General features: G+C 36.2%; 1 protein-coding gene across 1 annotated transcript; it reads right to left on the bottom strand.

Moving 5' to 3' along the window:
* Positions 1-7,668: 7,668 nt before the first annotated feature.
* On the bottom strand, positions 7,669-10,806 carry LOC107618078 (MAR-binding filament-like protein). Its single transcript, XM_016320007.3, has 6 exons — positions 10,446-10,806; positions 9,815-10,020; positions 9,173-9,452; positions 8,935-9,042; positions 8,233-8,477; positions 7,669-7,986 (listed from the first exon to the last, which is right to left on the bottom strand). The coding sequence occupies exons 1-6, from the start codon at positions 10,647-10,649 to the stop codon at positions 7,869-7,871; spliced, it is 1,161 nt and encodes a 386-aa protein (XP_016175493.1). The 5' UTR covers positions 10,650-10,806; the 3' UTR covers positions 7,669-7,868.
* Between the last annotated feature and the right edge of the window lie 4,554 nt (positions 10,807-15,360).

Genomic DNA, 15,360 nt, shown 5'->3' with positions numbered 1-15,360 from the left:
CCTCTGCAACTACATCAATCTCAATTACTCTGAAGAGTGGAATGCATTCTCCGAACCATCAACAAGTGCGACTTCTTTGTTCCGCGCCACCTCTGATTGGTTCTACAAGCTTTGGATGAATTGAGTCCATGCCCTAAGGGATCCGCCGTAGACTTGTCACCTGATTGCACGGAGATGCTGCAGAAGTTCATACTTGAGAAGAAAACCAAAATTAATTTGGATGCAAAGTGATTCAAATTAGTTAAGAAAGTTCAAATTGTAAATGCTTGAATTTGAACATGCATGGTGGTGGTCTGGTTTCATTCCAATTGGAGACTTATTGTAAATGTAATACATGTACGATTTGCGGTTTGGTTGCATTCAAACTAGGGTTTCGTTGTGAATACAACTTGTGTTCGAAGGTGTGGGATCTTCACAATCTTCGCAATGGTTATTAAAGGCAACATCGTTTCAAAATTCATTTAATCCACCTGAAGAAAAAGATCAAAGCCAGTCACAATCTTTGAATCAACTAGGAGTGGTATCTACAGAGAATTCTGACAATAAAATCAGTTATAGTCTAAGAAAACGAGCTTTTGATTTTTCATGTGGGAGAGAGAAACGTGTATGACAATATGGTGTGAGGAGAGAGGTGTTTTATTTGGATACGAGATGACACAAATCGAAGTTTAAACAAACAATCACAAATCGAACGGTCCGATTTGTAATTTCGAAAATAAAAAATTTTTAATGTTAAAATTGGACCGTCCGATTTTTATTTTAACAAATTAAAAAAAAAATACAAATTAGACCCTCCGATTTGAAATTTAATTTTTTCTTTAAGCAAATCGGACCCTCCGATTTGTAATTTATTTTTTTCATTAAAAAAATCAGAATAAAACACCATATAAAAAAAATACCTAATTTTCCAATAACAATGTATTACACATATATTTAACCAATATAAAAAAAAAATTAGCCTAAAAAACATACAAAAATATGATGGATAACATAACTTTTGGTAGTTGTTCCTGCTGTAATCTAACCCCAACCTTCAACAATCTTGCGTAGATCAGCATTGAAAACGAACGACGATAAAAAAAAATTAATTAAAAACAGTCATAATTTACGATTTTTTTTTTCTCTTTAGCATTACCAATTTAGTTTTGTGTTAGCACATCCACTGTTTTTTTTTTTTTTTTTGGTGACTGAAATAAATTAAACAAAGAAAAACAAAAAAAATAAAACAAGGAACTGCTTAAATAGAGGGACAGTCCCGTTTAAGACTACTCTTAAACTCCTCCCAAGGTGAAAGAAGCTCCACATGCGAAAGTTGTAACTTCATCGCCATCTTTGCCATAGTATCTGCCACCGTGTTTGCATCTCTCATAATCAAACGAAAGTCAACACGCCAATTCCAATACATGATATCTCTTATTTTGAGCACCAGTGGATCAATAAACCCAAAACCATCTTGAGTAACAAGATTAAATGCTTCCACACAATCTGTCTCACAAATAACATCTCGTTGACCCACATCCCAAGCTAAGAGATATCCTCTCCAAATAGCAAACAATTCTCCTTGAAGAATACTATTACTCTCAATCATTCCCAAACACCCCCTTTGCCAGCTCCCATTACAATCTCTAATAACACAAGCAAAACCAACACTATCACCCGAACCAAAATAACTAGCATCACAATTAATCTTAAAAGTACCAATGGATGGGGGATTCCAAAAACCATTTAGAGTAAAGGGACATACGTTGTAATTCAAAAATATTTCTAAGCTCCTTTTCTGAAGTTAATGCCAGACAAATGACTTTTTCCGGAGGCCAAGTTTCATGGGGATTAAAGATGTCGTTATTCCTTGCTCGCCATATCCACCAAAGTCCCGAAAAGAACTTGAACGGGTGCTCTCTGCTATGATACAAGAACCAGTTCTTCAAATCCAAAGGATGACAAGGAATATCCAACCTTTGCCAGACAAGCTGAGCTTTTGGACAATCCCGAATACAATGTATAACCGATTCCTGGCTAGAAAGACATCTTGGACACATATCCGATGACGACATCCCTCTTCTAAAGCGAAAACTTGCAGTAGGAAGAGCCTCCTTAAGACACAACCAAGCCAAAAATTTATGCTTTTCCGGAACAAGCTGACGCCAAAGCCAGAGCCAATTCTCCCTCTCCTCCCAACCAAACAGCTGCTTACACAACCACAAGTAACCATTGCGTGAGTCATAGACTTTGGCAGCAGACCCACTCCAATACCAACCCACTTCCGGACCTGCTTGTTCATCTGGATTGTAAGAGAGAATATTATCTTTTAGATTTTGAGATAAAGGAGAATAAAGAGTATCCAAATGCCACCTACCAACCGACCAAATATCCTGTATCCGGAGATTCGAATCAGAAATGTGGACATAATCCATCTCATTAGATAACCGTCCTTCTCTCCTCCAGCTAGAAAACCAAAAATTCTGGTTCAAATCTCCAATACACCAAGCAAACCCATCCTTCAACACTTTCCAAGCCTTGCAAAGACACCTCCAAATGGGAGAGTCCTTGTTCTTAGGATAACTAAAACAGTCATATAGAGATGATCGGTATTTGGCATCCAATAATTGGACCCATAGCTTGTTTGGCTGCTGGAAAAAAGTCCAAACTAGCTTCCCAAGAAGAGCAATATTTACACAATAAGGATCTCTAATCCCCAAACCTCCATATTTTTTTGGAGTAACCAGTACCTTCCAACTAACAAGATTCAATCCTCTTCCATCAACTTGTCCTTTCCAAAGAAAATTCCTCATCATAGACTCCAATTTACTAATGATTCCTTTGGGAAAAATAGAGACCTGCATCTGGTACGTGGGAATAGCAGCGGCAACAGAATTAACCAAGCAGAGTCTACCAGCCCGATTGAGTAAACTCCCTTTCCAGCTTGCTAGCCTACTCCGAATCTTATCCAGGACACCATTGAAAGCTGAACGAGTCACCCTAGAATGGCTAAGGGTAACTCCAAGATACTTGCCCAAATCCTGGACAAATCTGATAGAGGATACCCCAGTGAAAACCTCTTTCCTTCTTGCAGAGACATTCTTGGAGCAAAGCGCTTTAGACTTCTCCACATTAATCTTCATCCCAGATGCTTTGCAAAAACTCTCTAAAACCAACATCACATTTTGCACTTGTCTCTTTGTAGCTTTACAGAATAGAAGCAAGTCATCCGCAAACATTAAATGGGATATTCTTGGTCCCCCTCTAGAAATAGCAACCGGCTCCCACAAGCCCAAATCAACCTGATGACTAATAAAGCATGCCAGTCGCTCCATACACAACACAAAAAGATAGGGTGACATAGGGTCTCCTTGTCTAAGACCTCGGCTAGGAGTAAAGCCATTCAGACGACTCCCATTCCAAAGAATAGATAAGGAAGAAGCAGTGACACAATTCATAATCAAATTAAGTGTAGGAATAGGAAAACCAAAGCTCTTAAGGGTATGAGCTAAAAACCTCCAGTCAACTCTATCATAAGCTTTCTCCAGATCAATCTTAAAGGCCAGTGTGCCTTTCTTTGATTTAGTCTTCTTCATAAAGTGGAGGACTTCTTGAGCAATAATGATGTTGTCAGGAGTTCCTCGTCCCGGAATAAATCCTCCTTGAAGCGGGCCAACAATCTCCGCAAGATGAGGACGAAGCCTATTAACAAGGACCTTCGTGATGATCTTGTAAACTACATTGCAGAGACTAATCGGCCTGAAATCTTTCATAGATACCGGTGATTCAACCTTTGGAATGAGAACCAGTAAAGTCTCCAACATTCTCGGATCAAGAGTAACACCGGAGAATGCCTGCTTAACCATCTTCCAAACATCAAAACCAATGATCTCCCAATATTCTTTGAAGAAGAAAGCTTGAAACCCATCCGGACCTGGAGCTTTAAAAGAGTTCATGTGAAAAACAGCTGTTTTAACTTCCTCCATAGTAACTGGTGCCGTAAGATTATTACAAGCTTCCTCATTCAGAGAAGGAAGAGGCACATCACCAAGGCAACCCAAATCAACATCATCCAAATGACAGAATAAGCTTTTATAGAAAGACTCTGCTTCTTGACTCAGAACCTCTGGATCAGTTTCCCACACTCCATCCTTGAGAAAAAGGCCATGAATCTTATTATGCTTCCTTCGCGCAAGAGTTTGAATATGAAAGAATCTTGTATTCCTATCCCCGAACCTTACCCACTGCTCTCTGGACTTTTGGAACCATAGGAGCTCTTCTTGCACTAGAGTATTATTATAATCATCAAGCAACTGTTGCTCTTTCTGACGCAAATAAATACTATCCACTACTTCCAAACGCTTTTGTAAATAATTAATCTGCTGCTCTAATTCACATTTCTTAACAAAAATGTTACCAAATACTTTCGAGTTAAACTCTAGTGAATTCTTCTGTACTTCTGAAAGCTTGCCATGAATTCCTCTATTACCAGACCACCATGACTGGTTCACAATATCTTTATACCCAGGATGAGTAGCCCAAGCAGCAACAAATCGGAAAGGTCGATTCCCTTTAGGCTGAGGACGACCTTTACAACGCACCAGAATAGGGCAATGATCAGACTGAAGCCTATTTAAAACTTCTGCATAAGCCTCTGGAAAGATAGATAACCAACTACTATTTATACATACTCGATCAAGCTTTTTTGCCACGTCAACATAATTTTTCACCCTCCTGTACCAAGAAAACTGCCTCCCGATAGTCTTCAGATCAAACAAACCACTATCCCCTAATGAAGTAGCAAACATGTCTGCTCTTTGATGAGAAAATTGACAGCCCTTAGATTCATGAGAAAATTTGACTTCATTAAAATCACCAAGAACAATCCAAGGTCCTTGAAAAACCATGGATTGTGCAACAAGATAATCCCAAAGGAGAACCCTTTTATTAAATTGAGGACTGCCATAAATACCACTACACCTCCAAATTAAATTATCAAAGTGAACCTCAACAGTAACACCCTGATCAAAAGCATCAATGAACTTACAACAAACACCCTTCATAGAGGATAGAAACCAAATACCTCCCTTATGCCCCTCTGCCTCTACTATACCAACAGAGTGATACCCCAACCTTTCCCAAAATAATTTTAAATGCTGAAAAGGGGAGTGAGTTTCAACCACAATAAAGAAAACAGGTCTAAATTTCCTAACAAGTTCCTTACAATGCACCCGGGCTAACTTATTAGAAGCACCCCTAATATTCCAAACAATCATATTTAAACTATCCATAAATAATAGGGACAGAATAAATAAGAACATAAACTCTAAACAGAATCACCAACCTCAATAGGTGGTTTGTCCTGCGGTACTGGCACACTCTGATCCTCAATAATTGCCACCTTTGGACCCCCTGACACTGCATTTGCCATGCTTCCATCTACTAAGGTTTCCTCCGTTGTGCCACCATTTTTATCAACTGGCGAGTTCTGCAAGGAGGAAGGCCGAGGACGCTTCCGTAGAGAAATTCCACGACGTGCAGGAGTTCTGCGCGATGGAGATGGCGCAATTTCATGTTTTTCTTGCTTCCCCATCCTAATGCCAGTTGATTTGCCTCCATCACCATGCAAATTGGGCCTTGGAACTCTTCTCGAACCAAACTTGTGCTGCTTTCCATCTTGGTCCTTCAAACCTGATGACTGGCCCATTGTAAATTTTTTCTTACGCAGCACTTGTTGCCAGCCCTCTCCATCATCCATGCATGCCTCATTAACAAGACCATCAGGCACGTGAGGAGCCAATGATTCCGTAACCACATCCTTCCCTTTAACAACTCCTAATGGATAATGAGCATATGCTTTGTTAGTGGATAATGAGCATATGTAACAATAATTTTGAAGTTTTGCTGGATAATTTGTTTTTGGAACTTGGGGCATGTGAGCTTATGCTTTTTTCTATTTTTAGTTTATTTTATTTTTATTAGAGCAATTTACTGAATTTATCAAAATACACATTTTACAAAGTGGATATCGAAATGTATTTTTTTTATAAACTATGTAAATTGTAATAGGGTGTCGTGTTTTATGTGTGAATTGCAAACTTTCATAAACCACTTTTCTTGTTCTGCATCACTCTGCATCACTGTAGCCCTGGCATTAGTCCTACATCATTGCTTGATTCTCCCATCATGCTCTCCAATTCTCATGTTATTTCACTTTCTCTTTTTTTATATATATATTTTTTGTTGATTTTTTCAACGACCTTTTTTATTATTTTGTTTCAATTTTATCAAAAGATCAATTTTTTTAGAGTATTTATTTAGTTTTGTTTTTATTTTTTTCAGGTTATGCCTTCTCTAATTATTAGCTTATTTCATTGGCTAAGTTCTCTGTCATTTGATCAATGGAATCTCAATGATGCTCTTGATTCTTATTTCAAGTTTAAGAATAATTTATTTTTATATAATATCAAATATGAAATAAATTACAATCTTAAAATAATTAATTGAATTTATATAAGTCAACCATTAAAAAATAAGACTAGTAAGTTAATCTATTATTTACCATAACTCTTTTAATTCAGGTAATACGTACTCAGTACTAAATAAAAAAATTTAACAAATATACTTTTTCAATCCTAAATTTTAGAACTAAATTGACTATAAATTCAACAAATGTATTTCATGTTTGATATTATATAAAAATAAATTATGAACTTAATAAAAAAATTAAATAACTAAAAACATACATTTAATAAAAATATAATTTTATATTTTAAAATATTAAAAAATATATTTTAAAAATAGACCAGCTGAATATATTTTTATTATTTTCAACATTTAAAAATAAGGTATTTTTTTAAAAAAAAAATTTAAATGTTAAAAATTGAAAATAAAAATTATTTTTAAAAAATGAAAATGAAAAGCAAAATCTAAACCTGTTTTTAACAACCCACTTTCCTTTTTTTGTGAAACATTCAAGCTTATTATTGTTTAAGTAGGAAGATTTAATATGATCATTCCTTTTAATATGATCATTCCTTATTTATCCTAATATTCTAATGGAAGTCATTTCGCTTGCGACAGCAGAAAAATGGTCGCTGCTCTATTTTGTAGGCGTCTCATTTCTGGGCAGATATAAAAAGATGATTTCAATCTCCAATTCACAGGCACCATGACTGAAATGATGTGCAATTCCATTTTATATTTAAAAAAATAATCATTTTATTTTATTTATTTATATAAAAAAACAAAAACCACACCTTGGTCGTTAAGCGTCAGAGGCTTTCCACTGATGAGATGTCAGACATGAGTGAAGCACCTAAACTAGTGAAAACTATGTTAAAAGTTGAAAGTCCAGGTTAGAAAAATGTTCAACTAAAAACAAAACCCCTGTCGCGGTTTACATAGTTCATGAAAAAAATGCATTTCGATATCCATTTTGCAAAATGTGTATTCTGATAAATTTGGAGGCCATAATATTTATTTCAGTAAATTGCCCTTTTTATTATGTGAACATGTTTTAAGTACTTTGGTATAGATGTCTCTAGTGTATAGCCAACGACCTTGTAGTTAAAGTGAAAATGGATTAATTAGTTATATATTCACTAAAATTCTTGATCAGCTAAACCTTTTCATTTTAACCACATGATCTGATAAAAATAATGAGCTCCATCTTGCATATCATGCTCCTTGGTCACAACATTTCCATATTCTATGATATAATCACCAGCCCACAGCGAAGCAAGATTTGTGTTCTACAGTAGCGAGCAATGATGTTTCCACTAACTTTAAATTGCGTCTCTGTTGTAATCTCATCATGCTGGAATGCAAAAAACGTGCGGAAACCACACGTCTATACACATAGCAAGATACCAAAATTTGACCAGCATTCAAGCAATTTGTTCACTTCCAGAGGAATCATTATCAGCATCACTCGTCAAGGATAGTAGTTCCATCAACTCCATTCGGTACTCAAGGCCTCTAAGGTAGTGTCCCAAAAGCATGCACCTTCATTCAAGAGGGGAATGGGTTAGAAAGATAAGGTTAGTTCGTTTATCACATTAGCATCATCAGAGAACTGCAATACAGAATCCCTTGTATTAAATATTGCAATTTGTAAATAATCTTTTGAGCTTCATAGTAAATTCTATTTTGCTTTTGACCATCATTAAAATTCATTCTAGCATATAACTAATACTAAGACATATACAGAGAATGAAGGTATATAATCAAAATCAGAAAAAAGAAACTAACCAAAAGAGTAAGCGGGCAAGGTAGTCCCGAGTTAATGAAATAGCTGGCTGGAATTGAAGCGAAGAGTTCTCAATAACTTCAGCACAATCCTCACTCCCAGCATTTGCTGCTCCAACTGTTGCATTCTCTGACATAGTTGAAGGTCTAGAATGCATTCTAGGAGAAAGGGTAGCAAGGAGACCATGGACAACAGAGAGGATGGTGTCCTTCAAATCTGAGGATGTAAATTCTGATAGCTGAGCAACCTGCTCATTAGCCACACACATACCCAATTAAATTACTACTATAATTTGAAAACAAAGTTGAATGAAATAGTTGTGCACAAACTAGTGATGTCAAATATGATGAGGAATGCAAGAGAACTTGCTTATTCAAATGTTTGAATGGATATTTAAATTTGTCAAATCCTTGGAAATTTCAACGTTTTGATGGAAAAGATATGAATTTTAAATAGCATAGAAGTTCCAAATTATATGAGATGTTGTATTAAAAGAAAACAAAATATACATTACTTAAAATGACAAAAACATGCAAATAAGCAACAGATGCATGACATAACAAAGAAAACAGTAAAATTTCACAAAATTCCAAACTTTTCTCCTTTAGAGATTTTCAATAAATAAATGAAAACAAATGCTAGGATGGGAAACCAGGGCCAAATAGAAATGCAACAGCTAAGAACTTCACTCAAAGAGGCAAAACCTGTTCCGGTTGAAGAGATCTCAAGTAATCCAGTAAATCATTCTTTTCTTCTCCGACGAATTGTTGCATCTGAAGTGCAGCACTTTTCCTTTTCACTTCATGGAGTTCCTTCACAAATGTTCCCCGAAAATTAAATAAATAGAAAGAAAATACCAAGTAAAGAGAGCATTGCAAATTAGGAATCTCAAGCTTGAACCCTTTCTACTATCAAAGTAGGATTCTCAATTTTAGAACATACCTTTTTAATGGAAGACAAACGAGATTGCAAATTGGAGATATACTGTTGAGCTTCGGCAGACATTTCACCTAGGTCTTGAAGATCAATATCCTCATGAAGATTTTCAACATTGGAAGACAAATTATTCTTTGTGCAGAAGTCCATTACATTTACACTGTCATGTAGCAATCCTTGTAAGTCAAGCCCAGTACTTTCTGCCTTTGGCTTTTCTGTATCACTTTCATACATATCAAGGTTTTTCTCAAGACAAAGCCTATATTCAGCATTGCGCAGTGTGTACCTGCAACAAACAAAATAAATGCTTCTCAAATATACTCAAATTTGGATAAATATAACTTGATCATACAAGAAAGGATAATACTACTCAGAAGTTCCAACAAAATTCGAGGACATAAATAAACGTACATTCATGCAATTATATAGTTGGGACATCTATATTCTCTCCCTTCTCCACACGGCTTGTCCATTAATATAAACAACCTAGTGAAGAGGAGAAACCAATTACAAGGCTTAAGAGAACACAATTTACATTAAAAGTGTAGTGTGTAAACAACTACAAGAAGATAACAGACCAATAAGCATCCTGAACGACAACAAATATAGCAAAGCTTTTGGCAATTGACACAGACACAATGAACTTACCCAGTCATCATTGAAGAAATCAGTAACTTAGAGAGGGGCTCCCACAAGGCCTCAATGATAACATGAAACTGATCAGATGGAAGTAAACCCAGCATACCGGATATCGTCCTTTTCATGGCATCCGCTGTAGTTGGTGAAACATCTTTCTGGATGTGGCTGACATCCAGAGGTTCTATATCTTGTATCAACTCCGAAAGAAGCGATTTCTACAAGAATGACATTCCATTATCAAATCAAGCTCACTATTATATTTGAAAATCATTACTGAACAACACTATTGCTAAGTAATCCAATTTATAGTCTTACATCAACAATACAAAATATAAATGTTTCTTTTCACTGAAACTAGCAAACAAGAACATGCAAGATTCAGCAATCAATTACATATCTTCCCGAAGAACAATGCTTTCCTGAACACAATAGCTAAATTCAGAAAAGCAGAAAGTATATTACATAAAACTTCGAACTCCCTAATCAAATTCCCACTCCAACAAGAGAGGGCCAAAGCATAAATACATACAAATATGTAGGTTTAGACATAGAAGCATGCAGCTATAAATAATAATCCCCAAAAGGAAAGGAATTAAGGAAGGCACGGGAACAATTTAGAGGATGAAGAGTGAAAAGGTACCTTGGAGAACCTTTTGGAGCTGGAATTTTCGTAGGAAGGGGTTGAGGAAGCAAGGACCAAAAGGGGAGTTCGGGATTTTGCAGGTTTTGAGGTGCAGCGTAGAGAGGAGAAAGAGAGGGGAAAGCGCGTGGGTGAAAGATGAAGGTGGTGGCGGGGGGAAAGAGAAAGAGAGGAAGAGAAGAGGATGGAGGAAAGGGTTGCCATCGCAACAACCGCCAACCACCAGCGGCGCTCTTCTTCCTCTCTCTCTCTTTCTCTCTTTCTCTCTCTATCTCTCCGACTCTCTTACTTGTAGCCACACTAAACTCACAAGTGGACAAAATTATATAAAAATTAATTTAGTTTAATTATTATGGGTCATAGAAAGCACCATAATGATGCCTGATTCGCCCTTCACAATTCACATATGATATGGGATAGTCAAACATGCACGCTGTCTTTCAATGTTCATCTCCAATAATTTGTTAATTTTTAGGATTTTTTTTCCCTAATGGTGTAATTAGTTTCTACAAAATTAACTAATATCTTGTATTAGAAGTATTCTTTTTGAAAAAATAATCGATGAATGTTAGGGGCTAGCAACTTTTGTAATTTGTAGCCATCAAATAGACATTAATGATGGTTTTAATGGTGTGAAATTGGTATGAAATTTCATCTAATGGTTCATTTTTTTTTCTGGTTACATGCTGGACAGAATTTAACAAAGTTGCTGGTTTCTAGACTTTTCCAAAATAATTAATACTACATTATTAGATGCCATCTCATACCATTAAAAATATTGATAATGACTAAAAAATATCACAAATTCTATCACTCTCTAGCATTTCTCATTTTTTTTTTTATGATACGTGTAATTTAAAAGTGATTATTTATTTACCTTATCAATTTACATATACATACTTGTCTTGGTTTAGAAGATGTAAATTCCAATTTATTTATTTTTTTTACTTATCAAACTGTAAATTCTAGTGAATTCCATCATCTTCTTGTCATGCAACTAGTGAAGTTCAATATTTAAATATTAATTTACACCGTTTACAGGAGGTTAACTCATCGAATTTATTTTGTTCCAAATTATATAATGTCACTATATCCCTATTTAAACATTAGTTAAATGAATTAAGATTTTAACTTTGATGTTTATACTATATAATTGAACCAAATTCTTCTATTTAAACATATTCATACAATACAATTATAATAATTTGATAATATTTTTTAATAAAAATTGGTAACTTTAGTTAGTAAAACATGTAATAAATTTTCGAAACTTTAAATATATGCTTAATATAAGAGAACTTATTATAAAAGTCAACATATTAAAGTTGTCTTTAACTATCCAACTTGATCTTTCTATCTTTGGTTAGTTGAGTTGATATGGGTTAGGCAACAAATATTTATAGAGATTTGATTTATTTTTTGGGTCTAGGAAATTTAATTTATTTGACCTAATTACCTAGAGAGTAGAGATGATAATGGGGGAAGGAGAATGTCTTTAAGTTCCTGTTTTCGCTCTCAAATTTGCTCTTTATTTTTATCTTTAATTTTTATTGTAAAAAAGTATTGTTTTTATTTATATTTTTTGTGGGATACTATTTTCTATTTCTTCCATAATCTTAACTGATAATTAATTTTTATATCAATATCTTATATAAAATTACTAAACGGTAGATAATAACTTCTTTTAGACTGATACGGTGGAAAGATGCGATGATAAGACAGAATACAAAGCATTGAACAAGATAAAAATGTGACAATGGAAAGGATAATGGACATGATGACGGAATTGCAGAGAGAAAAATAGACACACCTTCTAAGTGGAGAAAAAACACCGCGAATAGAGAGAACGACGCTATGAGGGTTGACGCATGGTGAGGGGTGATAGTGTGCTGAGAAGAAAAAGTGGCGAAGAGATGGCTGCAAAGAGGTTGGATGAAGTATGAACAACGATATAAATCTTTAAATTGAAAAAGGGTTATGCAAATGAGGATTAGGAATTTAGGGTGTTTTCTCTTTATATATGACATGTGAAATGACTAAAATGAGAAATAAATTATTAAGAACAATTAAGTAAATTTTATAAATTTTGAAAATTAACTCCGCCTATGTTACACTTGTGGTACATAGCCGGTCCCAAGCCCGGATAAAGGATGAAGGTTGTGTTAGGTCTTCGGCAACCAACATAAAAATATAGCCGAACCCCCATGACATAAATCAAATACATTATTGCGCTAAAGCTAGGTCGTTGCCCGGAAGCAACGCGCCGTATAGCTCGAGTACGGTGTCAAAGCAAGAGCCGCTGCATCAGTGCCTGGATGTAGTGTTAAATGAGTAAGGGTTCTCGCGTTTTCGTGAACGGATGAAGGTAAATAAACTAGTTCACAAAGTAAAAGGTAAAGGTCGAAGCGACAGAAAGTTGAGATTTGAGACATGGAACATAGGCACTCTAACAGAAAAGTCCATGGAGGTGGTGGACACCATGACAAGGAGGAAGATTAACATTATGTGCCTACAAGAAACGAAATGGGTTGGTGCAAAGGCTAGGGAATTGGATACTTCTGGTTTCAAACTTTGGTATACAGGAAATGTGAAGAATAGGAATGGGGTTGGAATAATTGTGGATAAGTAGTGGAAGAAGAACGTAGTGGATGTCAAGAGGGTGGGAGATCGGATCATCTCTATCAAACTTGTGGTGGAGGGAGGCGCTTTCCATGTGATTAGCGCCTATGCACCGCAAGTTGGTTCGGACGAACAACACAAGATAAGGTTTTGGGAGGATCTAGAGAGTTTGGTTCAAGGCATACCTTTGGGAGATAAGATTTTCTTAGGAGAAGATTTAAATGGCCATGTTGGGAGAGAAGTGACTGGATATGGGAGTATTCACGGAGGCCATGGTTTCGGAGTGATCAATGCCGAGGGTAAAACTATTTTGGACTTTTCCTCAACCTTTGATCTTCTCATCGCAAATACATGTTTTAAAAAGAGAGACGAACATCTTATAACCTATAAGAGTGGCATGACAAGCTCTCAAATCGACTTCTTCTTGTTGAGGAGAGTCGACCGAAAATTTTGCATTAACTGTAAAATTATCCCGGGAGAGAGTTTGACAACACAACATAGGGTGCTCGTCATGGATTTTCGCGTTGAGCAAAAGTTGAGGAAAAGACATCATACGAAGAACCCAAGGACAAGGTGGTGGCGGATGAAAGGTGAGGAACAAAGAAGCTTCCTAAGACGGGTAGGAGAAGAGGCAAAGTGGGATGGGAATGAAAGCGCAGAAGAGATGTGGAGGGAGATGGCAGAAGTTATTAGAAGAACAGCAAAAAAAGTTTTGGTGAATCTAAAGGAATAGGACCAAGAGACAAGGAGTCCTGGTGGTGGAATGCGAGTATATAAGAAAAGATAAAGATAAAAAGGGAATGCTTTAAAGAGTGGTCTTTATGCCGCAATGCAGATAACTGGAAAAAATATAAGGCGGCTAAGAAAGAGACAAAAGTGGCTGTAAGTGAAGAAAGAACAAGAGCATATGAGGGTCTCTACCAATCTTTGGGCACGAAAGAAGGAGAAAAAGGTATATATAGAATCGCAAAGAGCCGGGAAAGAAGAACGAAAGATTTGGATCAGTTAAGTGCATAAAGGATAAGGATGGAGAGGTGTTGGCTCAAGAGGAGAAGATTAATGAAAGGTGGAAGAGCTACTTCTACGAGTTATTTAATGAGGGACAGAAGACTCTTCCGAGCCTTGGTCGATTATGCACAAGGGAAGAAGATCAAAACTTTGACTACTATTGAAGGATTCGAGACTTCGAAGTAAAAGAGGCTCTAAAGCAGATGAAAAATGGCAGGGCAGTAGGACCTGATAATATCCCGATTGAGGTTTGGAAGGGTCTTGGAGAAAAAGGCATCAACTGGTTAACCAAGTTTTTTAATGAGATTTTAAGGTCAAAGAAGATGCCTGATGAGTGGAGAAAGAGCACCTTGGTACCTATCTACAAGAATAAGGGGGATATACAAAGTTGTGGAAACTATAGAGGGATTAAGCTTATGAGTCATACTATGAAGTTATGGGTAGGGGTGGCAAACGGGCCTAAACCCGCCAGGCCGACCCGCGTAACCCGCCAAAAAAGGCGGGTCGGGCTGGAAAATTGGGACCGCCAAATAGCAAAAGCCCGCTTAACCCGCACCGCTTAAACCGCGGGTTTTGGCGGGCTTTGGCGGCGCGGGGGCGGGCTTCCCCGCCGGACTTTGTATTTTTTTGCAAGGGGTATTTTTACAATTTTTTTTGCTAAAACCCAACTTCCCCTAACCCAACTTACAAGAGAATGAAGATGAAAATTGAGTATTTTGGATTATGTTTATTTTGTTTTAGAGACAATATTGTTAATTATGTTTTGGATTATGTTTATTTTGTTTTGGGAACAATATTTATAATTATTTTTTGGATAAAAACTTGATTTATAATTATGTTTATTAGATATTTATAATTACAAAGATTTTAATGTTTGTGAATATAAAAATTATAATTTGTTTATACAATTATAATAGTTAAAAATAAAAAATAGAAGAGATTTTTTTATATCTTTATATATATTATTTAATAGTTAAAAGTAAAAAAAAAAGATATTTGGTGGGTTTAGCCCGCCGGCCCGCCAGCCCACCGTTAGGCGGGGCGGGCTAGGATTCCGGGACCGTCTCACTAGGCGGGGCGGACTTCCCCGCTTGCCACCCCTAGTTATGGGAAAGGGTGATAGAACGGAGGTTGAAAAAAGAGACACAAGTAACAGAGAACCAATTTGGATTTATGCCAGAAAGATCTACCACTGAAGCGATATACCTATTAAGAAGGATGATGGAGAGGTATCGTAGTAATAAAAGGGATCTACATATGGTGTTTATTGATTTGGAAAAAGTGTATG

The sequence above is a fragment of the Arachis ipaensis genome, chromosome B9 (assembly GCF_059453495.1).
Source record: "Arachis ipaensis isolate K30076 ecotype BB chromosome B9, ASM5945349v1, whole genome shotgun sequence".
Lineage (NCBI taxonomy): Eukaryota > Viridiplantae > Streptophyta > Magnoliopsida > Fabales > Fabaceae > Arachis > Arachis ipaensis.
The sequence above is the reverse complement of the archived record's forward strand: the minus strand, read 5'-3'. Positions and strand labels throughout refer to the sequence as shown.